Consider the following 25,054-nt stretch of genomic DNA (forward strand, 5'->3'; position numbering starts at 1 on the left):
TTAAACAGAGACAGTTCCAATAATTCAGATACAAACTTAGTCCGTGCAGATACACAACCTGACCTCTCAACCATCTGCCGCTTCTTGTGTCTAACTTTGCTGGCTTCTCGGATAGCTTCCCATTTTTTCCAGTCTTCTTCACTGCATGGACCTGGTATAAAACTGATTGGCTGCACAATGCTTCCTACTTTCCAAGAGTCGATCTTTCGAGTCAACATATCATCCTTCTGTCGTAAAGAGGGTGATAATACCATACCAGCATTTTTTTTCTCTTGCAACGTGCTGCTCTTTTCAAGTAAGCAAAGGAATTTGGACCGGATTTCCTCTGGAAGGCTCCAAGGATCAGGAAAGAGTGCAGGATGGTATTTGTCTGGAGCACCTGATAAAGGCACTGCTTTTTTCTGTGCTTGGGCTTTACGAACAATCATGTCATCTTTTTCTAAGTCTGGAATCACAGTTTGTTCTTCTCTGGGCTGCAATATTATTTCACCCTCTAGGGAAGGCTCTTGCTTAGAGGATTTTTTAAAATAGTCAGGATCCTGAAGAACAACTGGATTCACATGGGAAGCCCCAGTCCTCCGTACAAATAAATCATCATTTTCCAAGTCTGGGTACAGTTCTCCATTCTCAGTCTCCTTCTGACTGTATCCTGGTGTAAAAGAAACATTCTTTCTGCATGTTACGAGCCTAGGGCCAGAAGTAGGATCAATTTTGGTCTTTGTTTCAGAAGACAAGTAGTCAGTATATTTTTGCAGGGCCTGAAGTAATGAAAACTGACTGAAGCACATAAAAAAGGAGGAAGATAGAATATCATTAAGTGGCAAAAGAAAAGTTGGATCAAGACAAAAGTATTCAGAACCATATTTGCTTTACAATTGCAATCTTTAGACTAGCACCCATACATTATTCAGCATTTTCTACAATTACGATGCTGCAGCATGTCCACCACTCTAAAAGTGTCAAGACAGCACATCCACCATTGTAGAAACAAAGAGATCGTATTCTCAGGCACAAAATAACCTTTTGTAGCTTGCTATGACCTTTACATTTAGGTAGTCAAGTTGCTATTTATTGTATTTCTGCACTTAATTCGGTACACCAGCAATACTGCAGGCGACACCCATTAAATTAATTTAACTGCTGCATAACTTGTAGGATCCTTTGATGCAGCAGGGGAATGCAAGTTTATGCAATGATATCAACCTGGGTTGATCAGAAGACTCCATCTTTCTGCCTTCTGCCATTTGTAACAGAGATTTTCGTACATATTCAGCAGTTTGTTTAGTATGGTTTGGATCCTTTCCATAATGGCTGTTCAAATCAAGACTTAGTCTTGGTTCATTACCAATAGCAGCACTGCTTTGTTTATCGGCTGAATCCTCATCTTCAGAATCTGATCTCTTTTGGCTGTAGGGTAGCAAAAGGAACGAAAAGGAGGGAACATAAGGAAATATTTAGAATAACTGTGGAGCACAGCACACAGAGGGAAAAATGCTATAGCTTGTCACAGACAACATACCAGTTAAATTCCACTGTCAGAGAGAAAACTGCACAAAACCTCCATTAAAAAAAATGCTGTTAAACCTTCAGCTTCTATCAAAAGGAAGCCAGTGGAGATGATGACGAAAAAATCAGTTTCTGGATGCAGCCACACACTTTAAGCAACACTCCAGTTAAAGGTTGTACATACAGGAAATATAACAGGAGCATGCATGAAACACACACCTGAACCCCTGAAATTCCTTATACCAAGATTTGGAAGAATATTTCTTGATTTTTTTCCATTCTAATTCTTCTGGAGTCCAAAACTTAGGAAGAAACTTGTCAAAAGAAACCATCGCTTTTGTCACTGCTGAGTTTAGCTTGCGAACATATAGATCATCCTTTTCAATATCTGGGATGCTTATGGCTCTCTCTTCCTCATCATCAAAATACTCAGAAAACTTTGAATGAATGTGGATGGTTGGATTGCTTTCCACTTTAAGGTCCAAGTGTCTCTGACTCTTCTGGTTACTGTTCAAAATATCCAATCAACGAAGATATTTTAGGAACAACAACGTAACATGCGCAAGAGACATGCTTTTTGTTGCAAAAGTTCTGCCTTGTAAATGAAGCAAATTAGCTCCCTGTTCCATTACCTCAGAGTTAGAACAAAGTTAAATGGTTACAATAGCATCTTATTTGACCTGAAAAGAATAAGAATTCAGCTACAGAAGATGTAGTCATTTACTGGCTATGTTAAAAGTTATTAGAAATGCTTGCTAGGTTACACTTAGTAGAGATTGCAATTTTAGTAGGATAGTTATTTGTATCTAGTACTAGCATCTCTGACCTCATGGGTTCAAGTAGCACAGCTAATGGACGAGCTGGATAACTCTCTCGTGAAAAAGACTTGGGAGAGTCTTTGTGCAACATATAAAGACGTGCAGATGCAGCAGGGCTCACTGGGCTCTTTTTTATTATTAAGAATCTACGTTTTGCCAAATCATCCAAGTCCACGTCGGGCAGCCTTCTTTCATCTTCTGATTCAGAGACACTGTCATACTCGGAAATTGTCTGCAGGGAAGCTGGATCTGTAAACATGCATTCTGCTCTGCTATTTTGGCAGGTTGCTAAAGGATCTTTTCTTTGCCCACTGAGGTTGATCAAAGCAGGAACAAAGTGAAGATAGTGAAATCACAGAAGTATTGGACTGTTTTCAGATATTAATCTAAAGAGTAGGCATTTAAAAAAACCCACCATAGCTAGTAATTAATAACAACTGAATTTTGGGAAGCTTTAACCAAAAAGTAAAATGTATTCAAGACATTTTATCACTCCACTTTAAGATCATAAATTCCCACTGCTAAATTTCTACCATCCTCAAAATGTTATCCACATACTATTAGCAACGCAAAGAACCTAAGTATTCAACTATTTGCAATTTTGTCATTTGAATTACAGAAAAGATGTATTCTCCTGGTGTAATGAATAAGCTTATTGTATTTGCCAATTTGTCACAATGAAAAAAAAAGACCTACTTTACTCAGATAACCTGCTAGTACCTTGAAAGTGTTCCATCTGACTCGGTGGAGACAGGACTTGCCCAGCTTCTTCTGTTGTCCTCATTTTTTTCTATCCTCTTTTTCCTCAAAGGTGCTGGCATATATGCTGATGGTTTACTTTTACTGGGTAAGAAACGATTGAAATCTGTAAGAGGCTTTGGTTCAACTGCAGATAGTCTGCGATAGGACATGTCATCTTTATGGGAATTGTGCATTTTGTAAGGCAGTTCAGAGTCTGTGTCACTTCCACAACCTTAAAAGAAAAAAGAAAAGGCAGAAATGCAATTTATCCCCTAAAGACAAACATCAAGATACCACTTTAAATGCCATAAAATAAAAGTAGATACGTGTGCACATTCTCAAGTTTCTGCTCAGATTTCATAAAGCTATTGACAAGACAATAGCAAGGGTATTTTTAGAAGCTTGTCACAAAGCTGTGATGAGATCCAGTAGGTTGAACTCAATTTGCATACTAGCATTACTTTTTTTTTTTTTTTTTTGAGAGCAAAGTGCTGATTTCCAGACCTAAGCTTTAAAATCTGACAAATGTAAGTAATTTTAAGCTTAATAAACACTGACGTTTGAAATTACTCAACAAGGCTACATGTAAATATTTCAGGTAGTGGTACCTGAACTCTACAGTCTCAGATTAATACTAGGGGTGCACCAATAGAGATTTTTGGAGCCGATACTGATAGCCAATTTTTATGGAGGCATATCGGCCAATGCCAATCCAATTTCTGATACACTGCCCAGCAGCTTGAAGAGCAGTGTCCAGCTGGTAAGTCTGTTGTGGTGGAAGGGGAAAGGGAAGGGAAAGGGTGGGAGCAGATCAAGGCCCCTGTGATGAGGGAGGGAGTGGGGCTGGGGCAGGGGTGCTGTCCAGTTGGGGCAGGGTGGGTGCAGGACAGAGCCGTGGCTTGTGTGGGGTGGGTGGGATGCAGGGGGACAGCTCCTGTTGCTGCATGCCCCCCCCAGGAGGGCACAGGGGGGTGCTTCCAGATCTGTGCACGCCCCCCCATGGTCTCGAGGTGCCCCTTCCCCCCCCAGCCTCCCAATGAATTACGGCTCCTTTCTGCACCCTGCCTCATCCCGGTGGGACAGTGCCTGCCCTAGCCCCACTCATTATGGGAGCTTTGATCTGCCCCTGCTCCCATGTCCCTTCTCCCCACTTCCACCACAACAGACTTACCAGCTGCACACAGCTCTCCAAGCTGCTGGACTGCGCTCCTTGCCACCTACATGCTGCACTGTGGCTGCACACATGCATGGGGCATTTATTGGCCACATTATTGGCCATATCAGCCCAATTTCCGATAGTCAATTTTCTTTATATTGGTACTGATCTGATATTGGACCTATGTATCAATGCACTTCTAATTAATACCTAAAGCCTCCAAAAATTAGCTCTCTGTACAAAAATTACTCTATGAATCTGTGGAATCTTGACTAAGTAGCATAATATAATTTGTAACCTAAAATGTGAAAACTGCCTAAGTTTACAGGTCTGCTCAAAGGAATAGACCTTGCAATCATGTGTACTGTGTTTTACTTCCAATTTTAAAAGCATTCAACCACTTGGAAAATGATGCACACAGAAACAACTGAAGGAATTTGATTCACAAGCCTCATCCTCACTTTACATATGAAATGAGGAACCAAAGTAAATCCAAAAATTCCAAATATTTTAATCCAATACTGGTATATGACAGAATATGAAAAAGATGTAGAAATCTGATTTATGGCTACAAAAAAGAAAAACACATCTCTAACTTTGGTGATTATGTAAGATTTTTACATAATCTTTTACGTAAGTGTTTAAATAGACAAGCAAGGCAAAACAGGATGAGTTACATCTCTGAATTCAGTTTCCTTGTATGTCTTGCTTGCTGCTAGTTTCCTTGTACGTCTTGCTTGTTGATAGTTTTCATCAGGCCTTTCAATCAGCAGTTTTGAAAGCACATTAAAAGGGTGGAAAATACTGAAAAACAATCAAAGTTTTCCACCAAGCCTTTTATTTGACCAACAAAAAAGTATCAAATGAAAAGTTTCAGATAGGTCAAGTTAGGGAAATTAATCCTACTTCTGAGGAAGGTTATGTGGGATTTGGAAGAGAATCAGGTGGTAGGCAACAGCTGATACCTTAAAACATTCTTCTCTATGCTTTAAAGAAAGTGCAAGAAGTAAAATAACACAGTTGGCAAAGGTTGTAAACAATTCTAATGGGAGATAGTCATGTGACCAGATAACTGCTTCAGGCAATAGCTACCTATCAATATTTATTCCTGTAAAGATATCCTGCCATGGCATCTTCTGAAGCCTCTTATTTAGAGCTTGTTTAGAAGACTGGGAATTTAAATGCCTAGGCACCTGCAGCATTAGGTCCATGCATTTTTCCCTACCCTTGCCAGTGCCACCGTATGTGACCCAGCAAACAATCCATCAGACAATAGAGGAACTTAATAAAGTAAGATACCTTCACTGCCACCTTTCAAGGTTATATCTGATGAAAAACTTGCAGAGGATCTTGAACCAAAGGAGTCTAGGCTATCAAACGAATCGTCTCTTTTATGGCTAATTGAAGAAAATGCTTCTCCACGGTCAATGCTCCAAATATCACCGTATCCACTATCCCTGCCACTTCTTTTCAAACTGCTGGATTCTTCAAGTGCCTAAAGTAGAAAGTAACATATTTATTTTGAAATAGCCTTTTTTTTTTTTAAAGGTACATGAACACACAATTTCAAAACACATTTGTATATGGATCTTGAACTTTAGGAAGGTGCATTTTAAGATTTTAAAATAAATGTATAAAAGCTTGTTAAACTGGTAACAGAAGAAACAGAAGAATATGATGCCCATTTGAAAGAATACCATGATACAGTTACCAGCTGTTTACAAAGACAACCAACTCCCTAAGGCAGAGGTGCTCAACCTATGGCCTAAGAACCCATATTATCTAGCCCACAAGGCTCCCTACAGGTCTAGAAATATGGTGGCAGGGGAGCAGCGTCAGTATTAATTGCTCCCAGAGCCACAGCAATTAATGCTGCCACTACTGTCCCACCACTGAATTTCTGGACCTGTGGGGAGCCTCACAGGCTGGATGACATGGCCCTGTGTGCCATCGTGTGTTGGTGCACAGGATCAAGTCCACAGCTGGATTTGACCTGCAAGGCCGGTTCATGGCCAGATCCCAGCATGCTGGACTGCAACAGTGGATCAGGTCTACATATGGGATCTGGCTTGTGGGGTTGGATAGGTTGAACACTGCCTTAATGAATTTGTTTTTAAGAGCTGACATAATCAATGCATGATATTTGCACACCATATAGTTTGCAATTTAATATACATCCTTAGAAAGACCATATTTAAAATAACTATTCTACCTAGATTTTTACCTTAGTCAGAGCTTGTCCCAGTAACTTTTCAAATGCTTTAAGGTTTAAGTATGGACCATTATAATGAGGGTTGCTTTGAGCTTTCCTTCCAAGCCAGTACAATGTAATCAAAACCTAAAAGCCAAAGAAGTGAATTTTAGAAGCTCATTAGTTGGTTATTAAATTGACACATCATTTGAGCACAATGCTGCAGTTGTTTTGGAGATTTCCAAGTACTAATGCAATATTTGTTAGTGTCTCAAAATTACTTTACTGTGGCTATTGTGTTGCATCTAAATGCACCTTAAAGAATAAAAATTAATCCCTGTACTGAATTAACCTTTTCTGTTTGAGAAATGAAACCTGAAAGAAATCATAGTAAACTTGTACTAATTTATATCAGAGAAATGATCAGCTCAAGATGAAGTTAAGCATGGCAATAATATTACTAGATATGTTTTTATAAAACTTGAATTAGAGTGAAATTATTTCAGAAAGTGTTAAAAAGTATCTTACATTTTTCACTCTTCTATTGGTCTCCTCTGGTCTACAAAGAAAAGAAAAAAGGAATTTAGTTTGAAGCAATTTAATCCTTAAAAAAAACCAACCAAACAAACAACCCCTCCCCCCCCCCCAAAAAAAGAACCCTTAAAATTTGTGAAGCTGTTACAAGTTGCCATGAAATGTGGATATGTGACTCTTCACAGGCACATATTTTTTTTTTACTGTTCAAGAGCTACTTATGAAAACAGACAGAAATAACTGTATATTGAGTTTTTGAATACTTTCTGTAAATGGAATCCATCCCTTGTTATGATCTATTTATCTGGTGTCAGGGGACTACCTAAACCTCTTTCTTCTAAAACTTTCATTGGTAACTGAGAACTTAAGCTGCTTGCCACTTTATTTAAATTATCCTAAACTCTGTATGAATCTAGAAGATAATACTTCCTAAAGTATTTGCTTCAGCCGTGATCAAGCATAGAAAGTTTTTTCAGCCCGAAGAAAAGCTTTCAAAATTCTGAGCAAGTAAATCTGGGAACATCTAGAGGGTTGGGGGGGGGGGGGGGTTGTTTTGTTTGGGGTCTTTTGTTGTTTTTAAGAATATTTAAGGAAAAACCCCTTAAAGAATAGTAACTGCAACCCTAGCAAATGTTTTAAGCAGCTCACTGAAATGCTTTGCTAGTGTCAATCAAGCTGTATTTGCAACATGCCCACTGCTCTCATGCAAAGTTTAGGAGGAAAAGAAGAACTTTCCCATATTCCCAGGAGGGCTTTCAAATGCAAGGTGGCCACAGAAATTCCCCCCATTCTGTGTATTCACTGGTATATTTTTTTTGTGTGACATCTTCTACTGGACCAATAAGAGTTGGTCTAATTAAAGAAAGCACCCTCCAAAAAAATCCTTGCTACTCGCATATTTCCTGGATCATCATAGCATCAACATCACTCCAACACTATTCACAGGTAGTCTTCCAACACCAACTAGCAAGCATTACGGGCTGCACCATCAGTATGAGAAGCACATCCACCTTCCCCATCACCACCACCGTTGACATCCTGCTCTTCTTGCACTGGCTCAGTACTGAGTCTAAATACAAGCACAGCAATTTGAGGCTGCAGTCAAACAAGAGGAAAACTATACTTACTGGTCAGAAGACTAATATACAGAAGTAGAGAGACCTATCAGCAGGGACCCTGGTTTTCTTTGATTAAAATATTGTGTATCCTACTTCTGAGATATTTTATACTGGGAAGTCAAGAAGACTATTTCACTTGATGAACTTCCAGTTTTAACCTATTCCTGATGGGCAGGGATCCTGGTTTTCTCCGATTTAAAAAATCCCCAATTTTCAGCTTTAAAAAGTAACCCAAAGTCCACTTTTTTTGTGATTAAAATGAAACACCGCTATACATATAGCAGTGTTTCATTTTAATCACAAAAGATGTGGACTTTGGGTTACTTTTTTAAAGCCAAAAATTGGGGATTTTTTTTTTTTAATCAGAGAAAACCAGGATCCCTGCCTATCAAGGATAGAATCAGACTGAAAGTTCATCAAGTGAAATAGTCTGCTTGACTGCCCAGTAAAAGATACCTCAAAAATAGGATACACGATATTTTTATAGGGAACAACAATGATGTAGTCTTTTATTCTATCTAATAAAACTGCTGGTTGGAGCATACAGTTCCCCTTCTGCCCCCCTTCCTGATTTCAGAGAGGCTGCCATTCATATTCAGGTCACCTGCAATAGCATACCTATCCTTTACAGCAGTTACTCTCCTACAGACATGCTCTATGACAGCTGCAACATAGATATGAGTCAGATTCACCCCCTCCCACAGTGCTTGCATTCAACCTTTGAGCAAAAACCTCCTACACACCCATACTAGACAGGTTCCTGACAGAAGTGTACAGCCCACAAATATTTCCCAGTAAACATCTAATACAGGTCACAAACATGTTGCTGACACATTAGATACGTATTTGGGATAAATACAGGGTGAACTTAAGAGGAGCTGCTTGCAGCAATGATGCATTTTTCACAACTGTATCAAATTGTGAGCGTGAAGATTTCAATGCAGTTGCTAGTAATGACTATGTGGTATAAATAGCAAATCTCTAAATAGAGTACATATCATTTTCTTTAATCAAGGACTTTAATTGAAACACTAGCATAATACAGTGTTAGTCATTATGGGGAGAAATAAGCTTTTAGTTCTACACCTGGGTAAGTAGTTGCTAAGAAAAAATTAGGTAGGTCTCATAGGACTCTCTATACCACTTAAGCCAGGAGAAGTAGTAATTGCTATCTATTCTTTTCAAGATATAACATGATGCTTGATGCTTCAGAAAGCTAGTCAGTTCTGTTCATTTTTCCCTATTCTTTAGCTTCAACCTGTATGTTGCAGCTCAACATGCAGGTTGGCTGGCTGCTTTAGGTCTATACACACCTTTTATCTCATGCACCCCCATAAAAGTTGCTTAAAATCTAGTACTATAAGTACTAGATTTTTTGTACGTTCTCCCAAACTTTCCAGTCTTCATTGCTGTGTTTCACAGAATCAAAAAAGGACATGCTGCAACAACTTTGACTATGCCTTTCAATCACTTAACATTCTTAGATAATTATAACCGCCCCTTGGATGTGCCCATATACTAAAGTGCAGATGAAGTGCTGATTTAACAAACATTTGTCTCTTGAAAGCAACTTAAAGAATTTAAGAGGCAAATGATTTACTGAAGCAAACAAATTTCAGTATTTGAACCAATGCACATACATTAATTCAGTTACATTTAAACTCCTAACTCAAGCTTACTTATGTACTCACTAAGGGAACAGCAATATGCCCAAGTTTGCAACTATAAGTTATTTATGAAAAATCCTGCTGGGACACATGCATCTTATAATGACTTGCTATATGCTAAGCTATGTTACTATACAACAGCATTTGGATAATGAAAAATCAGGGAGGCATCACTAAAAGCTAATGCCACCGTCAATCATTACTTCACCCAGGTTTCCAAACATTTTAATAAATTAAGAGCACTGACTGGTAATCTAACTCAATAAAGAAAAATGTTTGAACTAAATAGTCATGGCTAAATGTTTAAAGATTGTGTGGTGGAGGGAGGTTTAAAATTGCACATAATTTTATTTCAGGTATACTGCAATCTAAGTAACTGCCATACTTAGCAGTCATACTGAACAGCAAACCAACATCTCAAAAATCACCTAATATAACTCCCATGCCAAGCAATTAAGAGGTCCCCGAGTTTAAAGTAAAACTTCCAAAGCACAAAAAGCAAGAATACTTTCTATGCTGGGTGGTGTCTTTAACAGAATTATCAAGGTTATGCCCATGGAATAACAACTAATGTGAGAAGGGAGGCCAGATGCCTGAAATAACAAAAAGCATGAGAAATTATTACCTATGGATAGGGTGACCATAATAAGTCAGAGGGAAATACGGGACTGGGTAAGGGTATCCAGGACAGGAGGCTGGGAGGTAGCAGCTTGCATGCATGCATTCACGCACACAACCCTGTGGTTTCCAGGAGTGGGCCCTGTGGGACAGTGCATGTGTACGCACGTGCGCGCGCGAGCACACACACACACACTCTCTCTCTCTCTCTCCCCCCCCCTCTGCCCCCCGGCTCCCCACACCCTCCTCCAGTCAATTCTGACTCTACTGTGCAAGTAACTCTGTAACTCTGCTCACATCCCAGCGGGGTCTGGACCAGGAAGCAGCCAAATGAGTGAACTCCCTTGAGAAAATTGAAACAAAAATCCTGGATTGGTACAAACCCACCCACTCATGCCTGACTTATGGCTCAGGAGCCACATGTGCAGGTGGGTTCCCATCAATCTGGGACTTTTGCTTCCATTTTCTCCAATAACTGGGATGCTGAGACAACCTATGAAATCCAGGCCCATCCCAGCCAATCCAGGACATATGGTCACCCTACCTATGGAACAAAGGCCTCTGGATGACTGAACTGCACAATGAAAAATTGAGTACGATACCAAGGTTAATCAGAATTAGATCAGCGTGAAACAGCCACTCAGAATATAAACCCTTGTGTTGCAATGCCTCATCCACTTCTTTTTTTTTTTTTTCCTTTAAATTTTCCCTGAGCCTGAGAAAGGGCGCATGTGCCTGAAATCAGAAAAAGGGTTGGTTTTTTTTGCAATTTCTTAGTTGTTCTAACAAAAGGTATCATCTCTGAACCAAGAGTTCTAGAGTGCTCCACTTCATCCACATCGAACATTTATATAGGTTTTCCAAGGACAACAAGTTTTTGGGGTGGAAATAGCTGCCACTTATTATTAGCTGGCATAAGTATGTAAGAAACTAAAATATGTCAAATGAATTCCAACAGAATTGTTTATAAGTACAGAGCATCATTTATACTCCTGCAATACTGACAGTAATATTCTATAGGAAGATAAGCAAAGGCAAAAAAGAACAAGAGCTTAGCATATTGGGAAATGGGACCAGGGAATCCATCAGTTTTCCTTACTACTTAAGATCAAGCAGAGGGATAGTCTGCTTCTCTGTGCCTCAAAGTTAATCTGATGGTGCCAACTCCCCACAGGGGCCAAGAGCTAATTAACACTTTAAGTCACTTTTTAAAACATAAAAATGAGACGTGTATAGAAGGATTACACTGACTTTCAAATTCCTTAAAATATTAGGACCAGAAATTAGAATTCAACACAAAACAGACAACCTTTAATATAGATTCAACACACTTAGTCATTAATACACTCACTTTTTTGGGTTTCTCCTTACACATTTACTAGTAAGAACTGCTTATAATGGTTGCATTTTAATTTATTTTAAACATCTAAGCCATGGGTGCTTGCTAATGTTTTAGGAAGAAGCTTTTCCCTTCCCTCTTTGTTCCCTAATAACAGGCACACTGTTCCAGGTACTATTGAGACACATGTATGTAGCCAATTTAATACTTTAGACAGAATCCTACATACCCTTGCCAGAAACAAATGAGAAACTCAAAACCAAGGAACTAAAAGTGGATTGATTTTTATGATACCCAAGAAGGAATTTGCTCTCTCACTTCCCCTTTATTTTCAGTGTACAAACTTGTGAAGTCTTAACCATAGATTCTTTTTAAAAAATCTGCCTGAATCTGGACACAAATTCAATACTAATTATTAGGGATGCACTAATATAGATTTTTTGGGCCGATACCAAAGGCTGATTATTAATGAGCCATATCAGCCGATACCAATCCAATTGATGATATGAAAGCCTGGCAGCTTGGAGAGCAGCATCCAGCTGGTAAGTCTTTCGGGAGGGAAGGAGCGGGGAGGAAGGGGAGGGCAATAGGGGGCAGACTGAGGCCCCTGTGGTGAGGGAAAGAGTGGGGCTGGGGCTGGAGCAGGCATTAGCCAGTCAGGGTAGGATGGGGCAGGGGATGGAGTCGTGAATGGCTTGTCCAGGGGGAATGGTGAGGGAGGGCGCCGCTCCCACGGGAAGCATGTATGACATGCCCCTGAATCTGAGCACAGGGCGAGGGTAGGCTGCCACTGCAGACTGGGCTCGGGGCAGTGCTGAGCTCTTCTCAGAGGAGGGATTGGGTCAGGGCTATGCTCGAGGCAAGTGGCAGCAGTGCTGGGAGGGGGACTACAGTGGGGGGCTACAGCCTCCCCAAAATTCCCCGTGGACCCCTCCGAGCCCCGCCTTCCAGCGCTATCACTACCTGCCCTGAGCACAGCTCCAGCCCAACCCCCTGCCAGAAAAAGTCAGGTGCTACCCCAGCCCCAGCCTGCAGCAGCAGCAGCCCACCCTCACCCCATACAAATATCTGGGGGACACATACCCCACATGCCCCTCCCGGGAGTGTACTGTGGCAGAAACTGCCTCCCCTCCCTGAAACCCCCAGACAAGCCACTCCCAGTTGGGCAGCACCTGTTTCATGCTGTGGCTGCATGCAGCATTTATCAGCAACATGATCTGCCATGTCAGCCAAAAAAAGCCAATTGCCAATAATGTCAAATTTTCCTTTTATTGATGCTGATATGATATGGACCTATATATCAATGCACCTCTAGTAATAATTTTTTTTTTAATTCAGTATTACTATTTGTGTCTTCTGGAGTCTTGCTTTGTAAATTCACAGTTACAACATCCCTCCATCCATGTTTAAAGCATGGACAGATCTTTGCTCTTGATTAGCACATTCCACAGTCTCTGAGGTTGCTGAATTTGACTCAAGATGCAACGTGTAATGCCATTCAGTAAAATCTTTCCCTCCTTCTGTGGCAGAGAGATTCTCTGCTACACACAGCAGGGAGAAGTGACTTGTAGTCTACTTCCAGTGATGGAAGAGAATTTGTTGCTCCTTGAACCAGTGACAAATGCCTTAGGTTTGTTGCCAAGCCCTTTTCACTATGGTGACCAAACACCCTGAACACCTTTCTGACAACTGCCAAAGCTATCTGCTCCCATTCAGTCCTCCCTATGTTAGATATTGTCAATACGCGACTTTTTTTTTAAAAAAAAAAAAAGGAAAACATCTTTAAAAATGCACCATGCTGTTCTCCTTTTGACCCTGTACTACAAGGGGCTTTCAGTTCATAGATGCAAAACGCAGAACTCAGGGAAGCCTGATTGCAGACTAGACACACTCCCTTTAAATGTGACACAGACTAACAAACAATCCTTAGCTAACTTAAAGAACAGACTCAACTTACACTTCTGACGAGGATGGTAGAGCATTTGAAGGGTTCTCTACCCACTCATGGGTAAGGGTATGTTACATGAAAAATGAGTGCAGTGTCTCTGCCCAAATGCCAGTGCGCTTGTGCTAAATTTTAAACTCTTTAGACACCTACTCAATTGCTATTAATATTCTAGCATCAGATTTCACTGAACTCCCACTAGTTGCTAATAATAGACAGGCTTCAATGGAAGATGGGATAGTTGCATGGATACAGAAATAAAAAGAAGTTTTTTGAGCTGTTGGATTATTACTAAAGTGAATATTTGTCTCTTGTAAGCCGTTTCACTGACTAGTGTAAATAATACTATCTTGGCATTACAGCAAACACCCAACTTTAATTTGTGTGCCCACATGACTTGCAAATTTGGCCATCCTTTACTTATAAAAAAAGAACAAACATTCTCCATCTTACCCAAAAATATGCCATTGGGCTCCACGCTAAAAACCCTGTACAGCACAGAAGACCACATGCAAAGTAATGCTTAAAAAGTCCCTCTCTCTCCCAGACCCCATACTATGACCATGTCATCAACCTCTGGCAAGTATTCATCCTCATCCATTTGAGAAAAATCACGGGTATCTTTCACATATGCTGAAGATTGAAACAGGGAAAATGTTCAAGATGTGGATGAGCAGCCAAGGAATTCACTGGCTTTCAACTACCTACCTCTGTCACTTAAACCAGGAGCTTCCTTGCTAATCTTTATGCTTCTATAAAAGTGTCTTATTAAAATAGTTATTTCTAGACACAAACATTAGACCCGGCAAGCAACAGTACAGCCATATTAGCCACTGCCTTCTCTTTCCTCACCACTTGCTGGGTTTTCAGTTCCTCTAATTTGTTCACATCTTAGATTCAGAATACGAGCTCCTCCTTTTTCCTATCACTGTAAAGTGCTAGGCAGATTTATGGTACTATAAACATGACACAACAGTGCCAGTAGAATAGGACTTTGGACTAGGTATGCACATATGAATCAGGGCATGGGTTCAAAGAAATAAACTAAAATTAAAAAAAAGAGAGGAGAAGGCGGGCACAGGTCACAAGAGCCTAACGCTATGACTAGCAACGCAGATAAGGTTTTGTAATTTCATTAACATACCTTCAAATTTGATCAAGAATTCTGGAGTGCAAGTTAAATAGAAATTCATATAATGGTGGACTGGCTCCATCATTCTGTATAACAACTTTATTACACCAACTCCGAAACACCTTCAAAAACCGCAGTTCCTCAACAGAAGGTGGGAGGGGTTACCATGAGTGATTATGCTGTGAAACTTCTCTGCTCCAGCCATTCATGCAGGCCTAGCAAACATGTGGAAACATCATGGCTGCAGAGAGCTGGGAGCTGCACTTCTGTCTCAGAATGATTTTGGCAAGACGTTCTGAGTCTTGCATTGCCCCAGACCAAACAGAAGTTCACTGCTGGTTCCACAGTGGAAGGGAATCTAGCTGTGGGCTGGGAGCCTGCAGCCAGGTTCCCACAGCAACAGCCAGGCTTTGTCAGTGCTCACTGTTTCCAGAACGGGAGGGGGGAAGGCAGCAGAGGGAGCTCATTCTTGAGCCTCCCCAAGTGGTGCTGAAGAATGAGGTGGGGGAATTGGAGTCCCCATCTTGGGGGAGGAAGGGGGGCTCCAATACACCTGCCCCACCCTCCAGGGGGAGCTGAAAAAATCCCAGATTAAACTCCATCCACTCCCTTTTCCCTCTCCCATTCTGAAAACAGCAACAGGCTGGGAGCTCTTCAGACGCAAGTTACAAAAGATGCTACATTTTGAAACGTCTTTATCTGATCTCATGCAACGAGGGATCAGATTTCCACCAGATGGGCCATTTTTTAAGTTGTTTGCAGCCATGTACTTGCATTTGGTCACAGCTATAAACTGCTTTCTCTGGCCAGGCTGGGTGAAAATTGTAACTTGTCTCCATCCCCTGAAGCATCAATTGCAGGTTGGTATTAACAATCTTCTCTGCAACCCATAGATACAAGGAATGCACCCATTCCTAGTATTTACCAAAGTATATTGTTATGTACAGAAAGTCATGCCTCTGAACCAATTAGTGCCAACCTACCCTACCTTCTGCCAGACTTGAGGCTAGTATGGCTAACTACCTCTGAATGCAACAGAAATACACTATACTCAAAATCACCCCCCCCAACCTTTTTTCCACCTGGCCTGTGAGCACGTATGCAGAAGATAGTAATGTTAATTTCTGGAAAACAGTCTAGACCTATAAATTATAAGATAAGAAATAAAGTACCTACCAGATTCAGCCAAAAATATCAGCCACGTGCCAGATAGTTTTAATCAATAAGAACAGAATATACACTACTTTTCAAGGGCCTCCCCTTCAAAAAGGGGCCTAGAAGATGTAATTATTAAGATTTGGATATTGGTTGAAAAAAGTTCTCAAGTTTACTTAGCCGAATGTTATGTTTTCTTCATTCAACTCGGTAGCAGCCCATTCAATAAAAAAGTTTCAAAGTTTTCAAAACAATTTTTTCATGCTGTAAAAATATTTTAAATGAGTAATTTTAATGAGGTTTTGATTAATTCAGTTACAGAGGCATAACAAAGCAGCAGTGATGCATGGGGGCAGCAGCAGCTTCTGGCTGTCAATGCCAGCAGCAAGACTGTACCTGGCTGTGGAGGCAGCTGTTATTTTTCTGTTCTACCGCATTCCCAACAAAGTTGGTGTACAGAGTTGCTGGCCTGCTCACCCCACCTTAGCTACATGATGCTTCAGTAAAATAACTTCTCACTTATACTTAATACCATTGTTTAGATATCCCATAATTTTTTATTGGTTCCAAGCACTAGTCCACAGATCTTGTGAAGTATTATTTTGAAGGATCTCTTTTGATAACTTTGAAACTATTCCTTGTATTGAGTTTCTACAGCCAGGGACAGAAGTTACACATAAACCAGTTTCATAGACTCATAGACATTAGGGCTGGAAGGGACCCTGGAGGATCATCAAGTTCAGCCCCCTGCCCCAGGGGCAGGAAGTCAGCAGGGGTCATAGGATCCCAGCAAGATAAACATCCAAATGTCTCTTGAAGGCGTTCAAAGTAGGTGCTTAAACCACCTCCAGCAGCAGTCTATTCCAGACCTTAGGGGCTCAGACAGTAAAGATCTTCCTTATGTCTAGCCTGAATTGGTCATGGAGGATTTCATAGATTTCATAGACATTAGGGCTGGAAGGGACCTCGGAAGATCATCGAGTCCAGCCCCCCGCCCAAAGGGCAGGACGTCAGCTGGGGTCATAGGATCCCAGCAAGATAAGCATCCAGTTTCATCTTGAAGGTGTTCAATGAAGGCGCTTGAACAACCTCCGGTGGCAGGCTGTCCCAGACCTTGGGGGCTCGGACAGTAAAGAAATTCTTCCTTATGTCCAGCCTGAAACGATCTTGTAGTAGTTTGTGACCATTCGTCCTCGTCATCCCTTGGGGCGCTCTGGTGAACAAACGTTCCCCTAGATACTGGTGATCACCCCTGATAAACTTGTAGGTGGCCATCAGATCACCCCTGAGCCTGCGCTTTTCCAGGCTAAAGAGCCCCAGGGCTCTCAGCCTGTCATCGTAGGGTCTGCTTCCCTGACCCCTGATCATGCGCGTGGCTCTTCTCTGGACTCTCTCAAGCTTCTCCACATCCTTTTTGAATTGTGGAGCCCAAAACTGGACGCAGTACTCCAGCTGCGGCCTCACTAAGGCCGAGTACAGGGGGAAAATGACGTCCCGGGATTTGCTTGAGAAGCATCTATGGATGCAAGCCAGCGTTTTGGTCGCTTTACTAGCCGCAGCATCGCATTGCAGGCTCATGTTCATCTTGTGGTCAATGATGACCCCCAAGTCTCTTTCTTCCATAGTGCTAACCAACATAGCACTGCCGAGCCTATAAGGATGCTGCAGGTTTTTTTTCCCCAAGGTGGAGAACCTTGCATTTATCGGCGTTAAACACCATCAGATTCTCATCCGCCCACTTGCTGAGCCTGTCCAGGTCAGCCTGGATCACCCGCCTGTCTTCTGGCGTGGATGCTTTGCCCCAAAGTTTGGTGTCATCGGCGAACTTGGCCAGTCCGCTTCTGACTCCAGTGTCCACATCGTTAATGAAGATGTTGAACAGTATGGGTCCAAGGACAGAGCCCTGGGGGACCCCACTGGTCACAGGACACCACGATGAGTGACTTCCATCAATTACTACCCTCTGGGTCCGACCCCGGAGCCAATTTTCCAGCCAGTGGATCGTGGGGGACCCAAGGCGACAATTGGCCAGTTTCTCCAAGAGACGAGTTTGTGACCATTTTACTGTGTCATCCCATGGGGTGCTTTGGTGAACAGACATTCCCCCAGAACCTGGTGAGCACCCCGATAAACTTATAGGTGGCCACCAGATCACCCTTGAGCCTGCACTTTTCCAGGCATGGCTCTCAGCCTCTCTTCATAAGGTCTGTTTTCCTGACATCTGATCATATGCGTGGCTCTGAAACCAGTTCAAATCCATAACACAACAGAAGTTCAGTGCACATAAACCACTTTCAAAATTGCTGAAGCCAGTTTAAGATATACCTGAATGGATATAGTATTAGACTTAACTGATTTTGGTTAAATTGGTTTATTGAACTTCTGACCCAGATTATCTCCAGATTCAAGTTCACTTATAATTCCCCAGAACCCCAGGATGCTTGCACCTCCCCCACAAACCTCACCCTCACAGGGTGGGCAGGTTAGCTTGCGCCCAAGCTGTCTGCCCGAGCAGAAAGGTATGCTCTACCACCCCTCCTCCCTGCTTCTGGCTTGGGCCACTGTAGTCATGTGGCTGCATTTCCAGAATCAAAAGTGAATATCTGTTCACTTGCTTATTGGTTCTACACAGCTTAGACTAACCTGAAAAGACTGAATAGATTCAGCCTCACGGTTTTTTGACTGTCTGTACTTAGCTTAAAAGATATTATTTATACCCCTCAGTCCAGCATCAAATAAATAATTAATAGTGTCCTTTTTCCATAGGTTTTGTAGACAGAGTTGAATTCCAAACTACACTGGTTACCTATTTATGGGACCTCCTTAAAAATTATAAATAGTAAATAAAGCATTAAATATGGTGGTATGAATTTTGAGAACTATTTAAAAAAAATATGTTAATGGTAACTGTCAAGCACCATAGAAGCATAGCAGATATTCAACACTACTTAAGGAAAATATATCACTCACTTTTTCTGTCTAAACTGCAGTCACCATGGTAATGCATAGGTAGCGTTGGGAAAACCACCCCAATATTCAATTTTTCCATCTCCTAGAATTGCTCTGCCAAGTGCTGGATTAAGTTAAACATTTCCACAATAGTATGGAAATGTGTATGCTATACTTTCAATTTCTTCCCTTACACTATGATTTAAGTATTTAGTGGGAGGGTAGTGGTGGGGAGGCAGGAGTGGGGATTGTTTAAAAAAAAAAAAAAAAAAAAAAAAAAAAAAAGTGAGGTTTTAATTGGCAGGGGGCTGGACACGACGATCTCACAAGGTCCCTTCCAGCCTTAATGTCCATGAAAGCTATAAATCCCTGTTCTGTGAGACAATAGATTAGTTATTAAATGGCAAGCAGAATCTTTTGCTACTTTTCTGTTAAACTGATTTTTATTTATTTTATACCCAGTTGTCTGCACAAACAAAACAGCTAGTCATAAGTATTTTAAAACAAAATAATATTAAAAAAAGTTAAAAAGTTAGAGTATCTACCTATACTGGAGAATTTTGACTGAATATTTAGTTCTGTAGTTAAAACCAGAAATATTTTACACCACCATTATGATATCACTAAATTGAGAGGCAGCTTTGGAAGCAAATTGAGAGTAAAAGTTAAGGTTGTGTTGTGATTTGTCTTTAGGGTTAAAAAGGCTATTTTACTGTTTAGTTGTTAAGTTTAGTCTCTATATTTGGCACAAGAATTTGAGAAGACAATTTTCTATGTTGTGAAATATTTCAAGTTAATCAAGATGCATTAAAGCATTGAAACCTACCTTTCTGGTATTTTGCCTTATTTTTCTCATGTTTCTTTGGGTTACTGTAGCAACCACCATATATTAGAAAATGGTGAGAGAGAAAGGGAGCAGACATACAAGTAAATCCTCCACCCTTTGGTTTCATAAACAAAAGTATAAAAAGAAAATAGATACTCATTCTGGTTTCGGTCCTGTGTGCTGAGACAGGCACAAGAACTGCATGGAAACTATCCAACGTCAGCACTCTTGCATTTTCCTGGTTTGCCTCTTTACATGGGGGCACAGATTTGAGGGCCAAAACCAGACACTCCAATTACTTCAAACTTTCATTGATGTCTGAATAAAAAAAGAAGTTAAACCTGAATTAAATTCCTTAAAAGGGCTCCAGTGGAATTCAGACTCTGAACAGTACAACTATTTCATAAAGCAAACAAATAAAATTAATAAGAGCACAGCAAAAAGACAGAAAACAATTACCTTGATGCACTCTGGTTAGCATGGACAAGATCTAAGATAAGTAAATATAAATGTTACTTTCAATATTTGCAGCAAATCTCACTTGCTGATCTCAGCCCTTGTGACATCTGCATGTAATGGAGCTAGTTAAAGAGCAACCTGAGCTGAGTTTTCAAGTAAATTCTTTAACATTTGGAGTTATTTAAGTGAGAGAGAGTTCCTCTTTTTCCACGGAAACAAAGCAACAGGTCTTCTAAAGCAAGGGAGCTTAACCTCCACCCAGCAGGCCAAATGTGGCCAGAGGAGCTTTGGCATTCAGGTTGTGGGGCTCTTCTAGGGTCAGGAAATATGGCAGCAGAGGAGCAGTGGTTATTAATATGGCCATACTCCCCCACTGTCAATTCCCTAAACAAGCCCCGTGGTGGCTCAGAGCCAAGCCATGCCCCCTTCCCTCTGCACAGCTAGGTTGGGACCTAGGGGGTCAAGTTGGGGCCATGCTGTGCATCCTTCCTCCTAATGGAAGTCAAGTTGGGGCTGCATGAAGCCCCTTCTGCCCCTGCAGGGCTGGGTTAAGCCCCCTTCTCCCTCCAAGGGGCTTGGCTGGTGCCACATCAAGGCCCTTTCCCCCTGTGGAGCTGTTTTGGAGTTGAGCTGTCCCCATCTTCTTCTGTGCAGCTGGATGGAGTCCCACCATAACCATCTTGGGTGCTGGATTGGGACTGCCAGACAGATCCAGCCCACTGGGCAAAAGGGCTGAGCACCACTGTCTTGAAGTGCTGTCATGTGAATGAAGGCAGCCAAGTTAGATAGGGGATATTTTTAGACATTAAAATGTCCAAGTTCTTAAACCTGGAAAAATGAATGCTTCTCTCCTGCACAGTGAGAAAAAGGATAAAGGCCCAACTATTTTCCTTGCCAGCATGCCAGAAAATTGGGAAGAAAAGTGTGCATGGGGGGAGGGAGGGAAACAGAGCCCAATTTAGTCTGGTCATATACCTCTAAAGTAAAGTAGCTACCCGACAAAGAATATATATTTTTAGCATTCCAAAGTGCCAAAAAGAGAGTCATCTGGGAGTTTCTATTGTGAAATGGAAATGCAACAATAAATCCTATTAAATCAAATTAATGATATGGACAAACAGACTCAGCCAATTAAATAGGGATGATCTCATGCTTTCACTTACGTTAGTACTTATGAAGTATGTAATTTGTACCAAGCAACTGACTACTTACAAAAATTGCCCCAAAGCTTTACAACTACCCCTATGGGGAAGGAAGGGAGTGGAAGAAGAACCTGATTCTGCTTCAGCTGATAACTATGGCAACACTGCCATTGCCTTCACTGGGAAGAGGAAAAAGCCTTAAAGTACAACATTTGATCTCAGAAGAGAGAATATGTAGGTACCATATACAGGCTCCCTATAGAGGGCTACAGCAAGTCATCTGCAAGCTTTCACCAGTATCTAACCGAAGTAAGAATAGGCCTTACAGGTCTTTATGACAACATATCTTACATGAGAAAACTCTACGTTAACTTTCCTAAAGATGACCATTATCCAGATGCTCCCCTGCTTGCTACACCCCTTCCCTTGCTCGCTCCCACAGCGTTTAGTAACTTCATCTTTGTCAGTCAAAGCCTGGATGATACAGCCTTAAGCCATGTAAACCAAGATCACAGAGGAGAGACAAAATCTCCTCTCAGCACAGACGGACAGAATTACAGTTTCCACATGGAGCAGTGAAATTTCTTTCGACCTTCCATAGGCATCTTGAAGCTCTCATCTAAGACTATGCATCCTGAGAAATTCAGAGCTTCCTAAAAAGTCTGATTTACTTCAATTAAAGGAAAAGATTAAATAAAACCCAGATGATCAAACAGTAGAAACAATTTCCAGTAAATAAGGGTCAGATCCTGCACAGGGTTACTCTGTAACTAATGTCACCAGAAGTTAATTGAAGTCCTGCTTCCCAGGAAAACATTTGGGAGATGTGACCCCTATCATTTATCACTTATAGCCAATTGCAATTCATGGCTCCTCATACACAAACACAGTACTCCTGACATTACATTAATTTGCATCACAAAATGAGGAACAGCCAAGTTCTTATCATCCAAAGTCATATTAAACTTCTAATCCTAGATCAGATCATAAACCAAAACCCATCCACTGAGATAACACTAATCTGATATTTATCTCTGATTACATTTAATACTACAATTCTAAGACTGTTCGAAACAAAATTGCACTTTGGAAACAACATGGGAGAGCAGGTCTGAGACCTAGTTGTCCAGAATGTTCTGCACTGAGGGAGACATGGCCTTTTCTAGCCCTATTCTCTTTCTGCCTGGGCTAAAAATGGAACAGGGAACACATTCAGCACAATGGAAAATAACTGATGATCAAACAAAAAGGCTCTGGGATAGGCCCATACAGATCCTTTGAAGATCCAGGTACAGGAGGAAGGAATGAGTGGAAGGCCTTTGTGCCATGACATGGATGCAAAGGATTTGGTGAAAAAAGCAAAACATAGAAAAATGCTGCATTTGTAACAATCTCTTAGTACTTAAATATGATTTATATTTACTCCCCCACTCTGTTCATTTCAGGAGATATTTATCAAGATAAATATCAAATAAAAATGGTGCAACCAGCATAGGATTACATTAATGGCAAATAAACATAACGTACAGTTTTGTATGTATTATGGGTATTTTTCATAATTCTCTATTCTCAGTAAGGAATTATCCACATCATGGTATAAGTAAAGCAAGCATTATTTTTAAAATGAAATCTTTTCCATCAAAACCTACTTGCAATATAACTAATCAGCCACCTACTTAGTGCTACATTATTAGGGAATGTTAATTATGAAGTGAGCACTGCTTCAGCAGCAAGAAATACAAGAAATACAAAAAGGGCTAGTATTAAATCCATCATAACATTACACAAAAAGCTCCTTGCTTGCGAAAATGTACAGCATCTCTGACAAAACATACACACACCAAGTTCTAAGGTAGCTAACTGCATGTGTACAAAAGCAGCATTTTACAAAACATGGACAAGATTTCATGTATTTAGGCACTTTAACTCTGATAACCAGCTATAGATACTCATCAATTCTCAAAATCAGACCATTTATTTAGGTGCCTTGGGTGAGGTACTTCCATTTGAAACTGCATATTTACAGGACCACTGAAATTAAAATAACCTGCTTTAGGGGTTTAAGGTCAGGTCAGGCACAGACAACTCATGGCCAGAATGCCTAGGACATTTTGGCATTGGCAAAATGAATGAAAATGGCCAATGACTTCTTGAATTCTGCATCCAAAACCAACTATGCATTACCAATTCACATTTTGCTGGAAAAGATCACCACAAAGTGTCATGGTGACATCCATGATCAGGCCACCAGTACCAACTAAACTATGTTATTGTTAGGCGGAAGGACCTACCTTCAGTGCAGGAGACCCGCACGTTCCACAGTGCTGACTGTGACACTGACCACTCCCTGATCATTAACAAAAGTGAAGATTACAGCCAAGAAACTACATAAAGCAAAACTTAGGAGCAAGCCCAAAAATCAATGCCACTAACACCAAGAACCAGAGGCAATGCCAAGAGTTTGTGAAGGCTTTCAAACTTAGCATGTCTGGGAAGTCACTACCAGGCAAGGCAGAGGAAATTTGGAAAGGTTTAAGAACTGCAATCTATGAAACAGCTAAAGCTACATTTGGAGAAAAGAGACCATTCAATAGGAACTGGTTCAAGGAAAATGCAGAAAAGAACTATTACTTCTCATCAACATCAAGAACACAGTCTATCTGGAACACAACAAGAAGCCAACAGTGAGCACCAAAGCGAGACTTCAACATGCAAAAAATGGGGTAAAGAGAGCAACCAGATGCTATGCAAGTCAGTATTGGACTAAGCTCTGTGAAGAGATATAAACAGCCTCAGACGCAGGGAGCCTAAAAGTTATGTACGATGGTCTGAAGAAAGCTCACTGTCAACAAGGTTGCCCCTCTCAAATCGAGCACCGGTGAAACCATTACACATAGAAGCAAGCCGATATCTCACTTGGTTGAACATACTCAGAGCTATACTCACAAGAAAGAAACATCACCAGCACATCACCAGACTGATACCAACTCTACAGGTCATGCCAGAGTTAGACATGGAATCCACTGTAGAAGAGCTAAGCGAGGCCACTGATTCATTATCAAGTGGCAAGGCTTCTGGAAAAGATGGCATCCCAGAGGAAATTCTCAAGTGCGGGAAGAAAAGTCTACTACCATATCTTCATCAGCTGCTACTCAAATGCTGGAAAGAGGGTGAGGTACCAAAAAACATGCGTGATGCAAACATCATCACTTTGTATAAAAATAAAGGAGATAAGGGTGACTGTAACAATTACAGAGATATCTTGCTACAAAGTATACCAGGACAAGCTTTTGCAAGGGTCACCTTGGTGCACCTACAACAGCTATTGAGTTGCGTCTACCCTGAATCTCAGTGCAGATTCAGGGCTGGAAAGTCAACCATAGACATTATATTTTCCCTGTGTCAACTTCAAGAAAAGTGCAGAGAGCAAAACCAGCCACTGTACATCGTCTTTGTGGATCTAACCAAAGCATTTATCACCATCAGCAGAGCAGGCCTATTTGCAGTCCTAGAAAATATAAGATGCCCACCAATCCTGTTAAGTCTTATACTTTCCTTCCACGACAACATGAAAGCAACCGCTCAGTTTGAGGGGTCTACTTTGGACAGCTTCAAGATGAAAAATGGAGTGAAGCAAGGATGTGTTCTTGCCCCTACACTCACTGGAATCTTCTTCTTGGTACTCCTGAACTGCGCATTTAAAGATATGGAAGGTGGAATGTACCTTCACACAAGATTGGATGGGAAACTCTTCAACC

At 41.1% G+C, this 25,054-nt stretch overlaps 1 protein-coding gene across 12 annotated transcripts in view; it reads right to left on the bottom strand.

Moving 5' to 3' along the window:
- LMO7 (LIM domain 7) overlaps positions 1-25,054 on the bottom strand; it is a 202,591-nt gene that overhangs the window by 50,715 nt on the left and 126,822 nt on the right. For 10 of the 12 annotated variants that reach the window (XM_059720437.1, XM_019488601.2, XM_059720480.1 and 7 more), the window contains exons 5-8: positions 6,941-6,971; positions 6,446-6,559; positions 5,521-5,716; positions 3,045-3,297 (exon numbers count right to left, since the gene is read on the bottom strand). In XM_059720437.1, coding sequence (XP_059576420.1) covers positions 3,045-3,297; positions 5,521-5,716; positions 6,446-6,559; positions 6,941-6,971 — 594 coding nt within the window. Of the gene's footprint in view, positions 1-63; positions 778-1,725; positions 2,014-3,044; positions 3,298-5,520; positions 5,717-6,445; positions 6,560-6,940; positions 6,972-19,851; positions 19,903-25,054 lie in introns of those variants that run through there. The other 2 variants (XM_059720667.1, XM_059720651.1) reach the window with 2 other exon arrangements.

The sequence above is a fragment of the Alligator mississippiensis genome, chromosome 1 (assembly GCF_030867095.1).
Source record: "Alligator mississippiensis isolate rAllMis1 chromosome 1, rAllMis1, whole genome shotgun sequence".
NCBI classification, from domain to species: domain Eukaryota; kingdom Metazoa; phylum Chordata; order Crocodylia; family Alligatoridae; genus Alligator; species Alligator mississippiensis.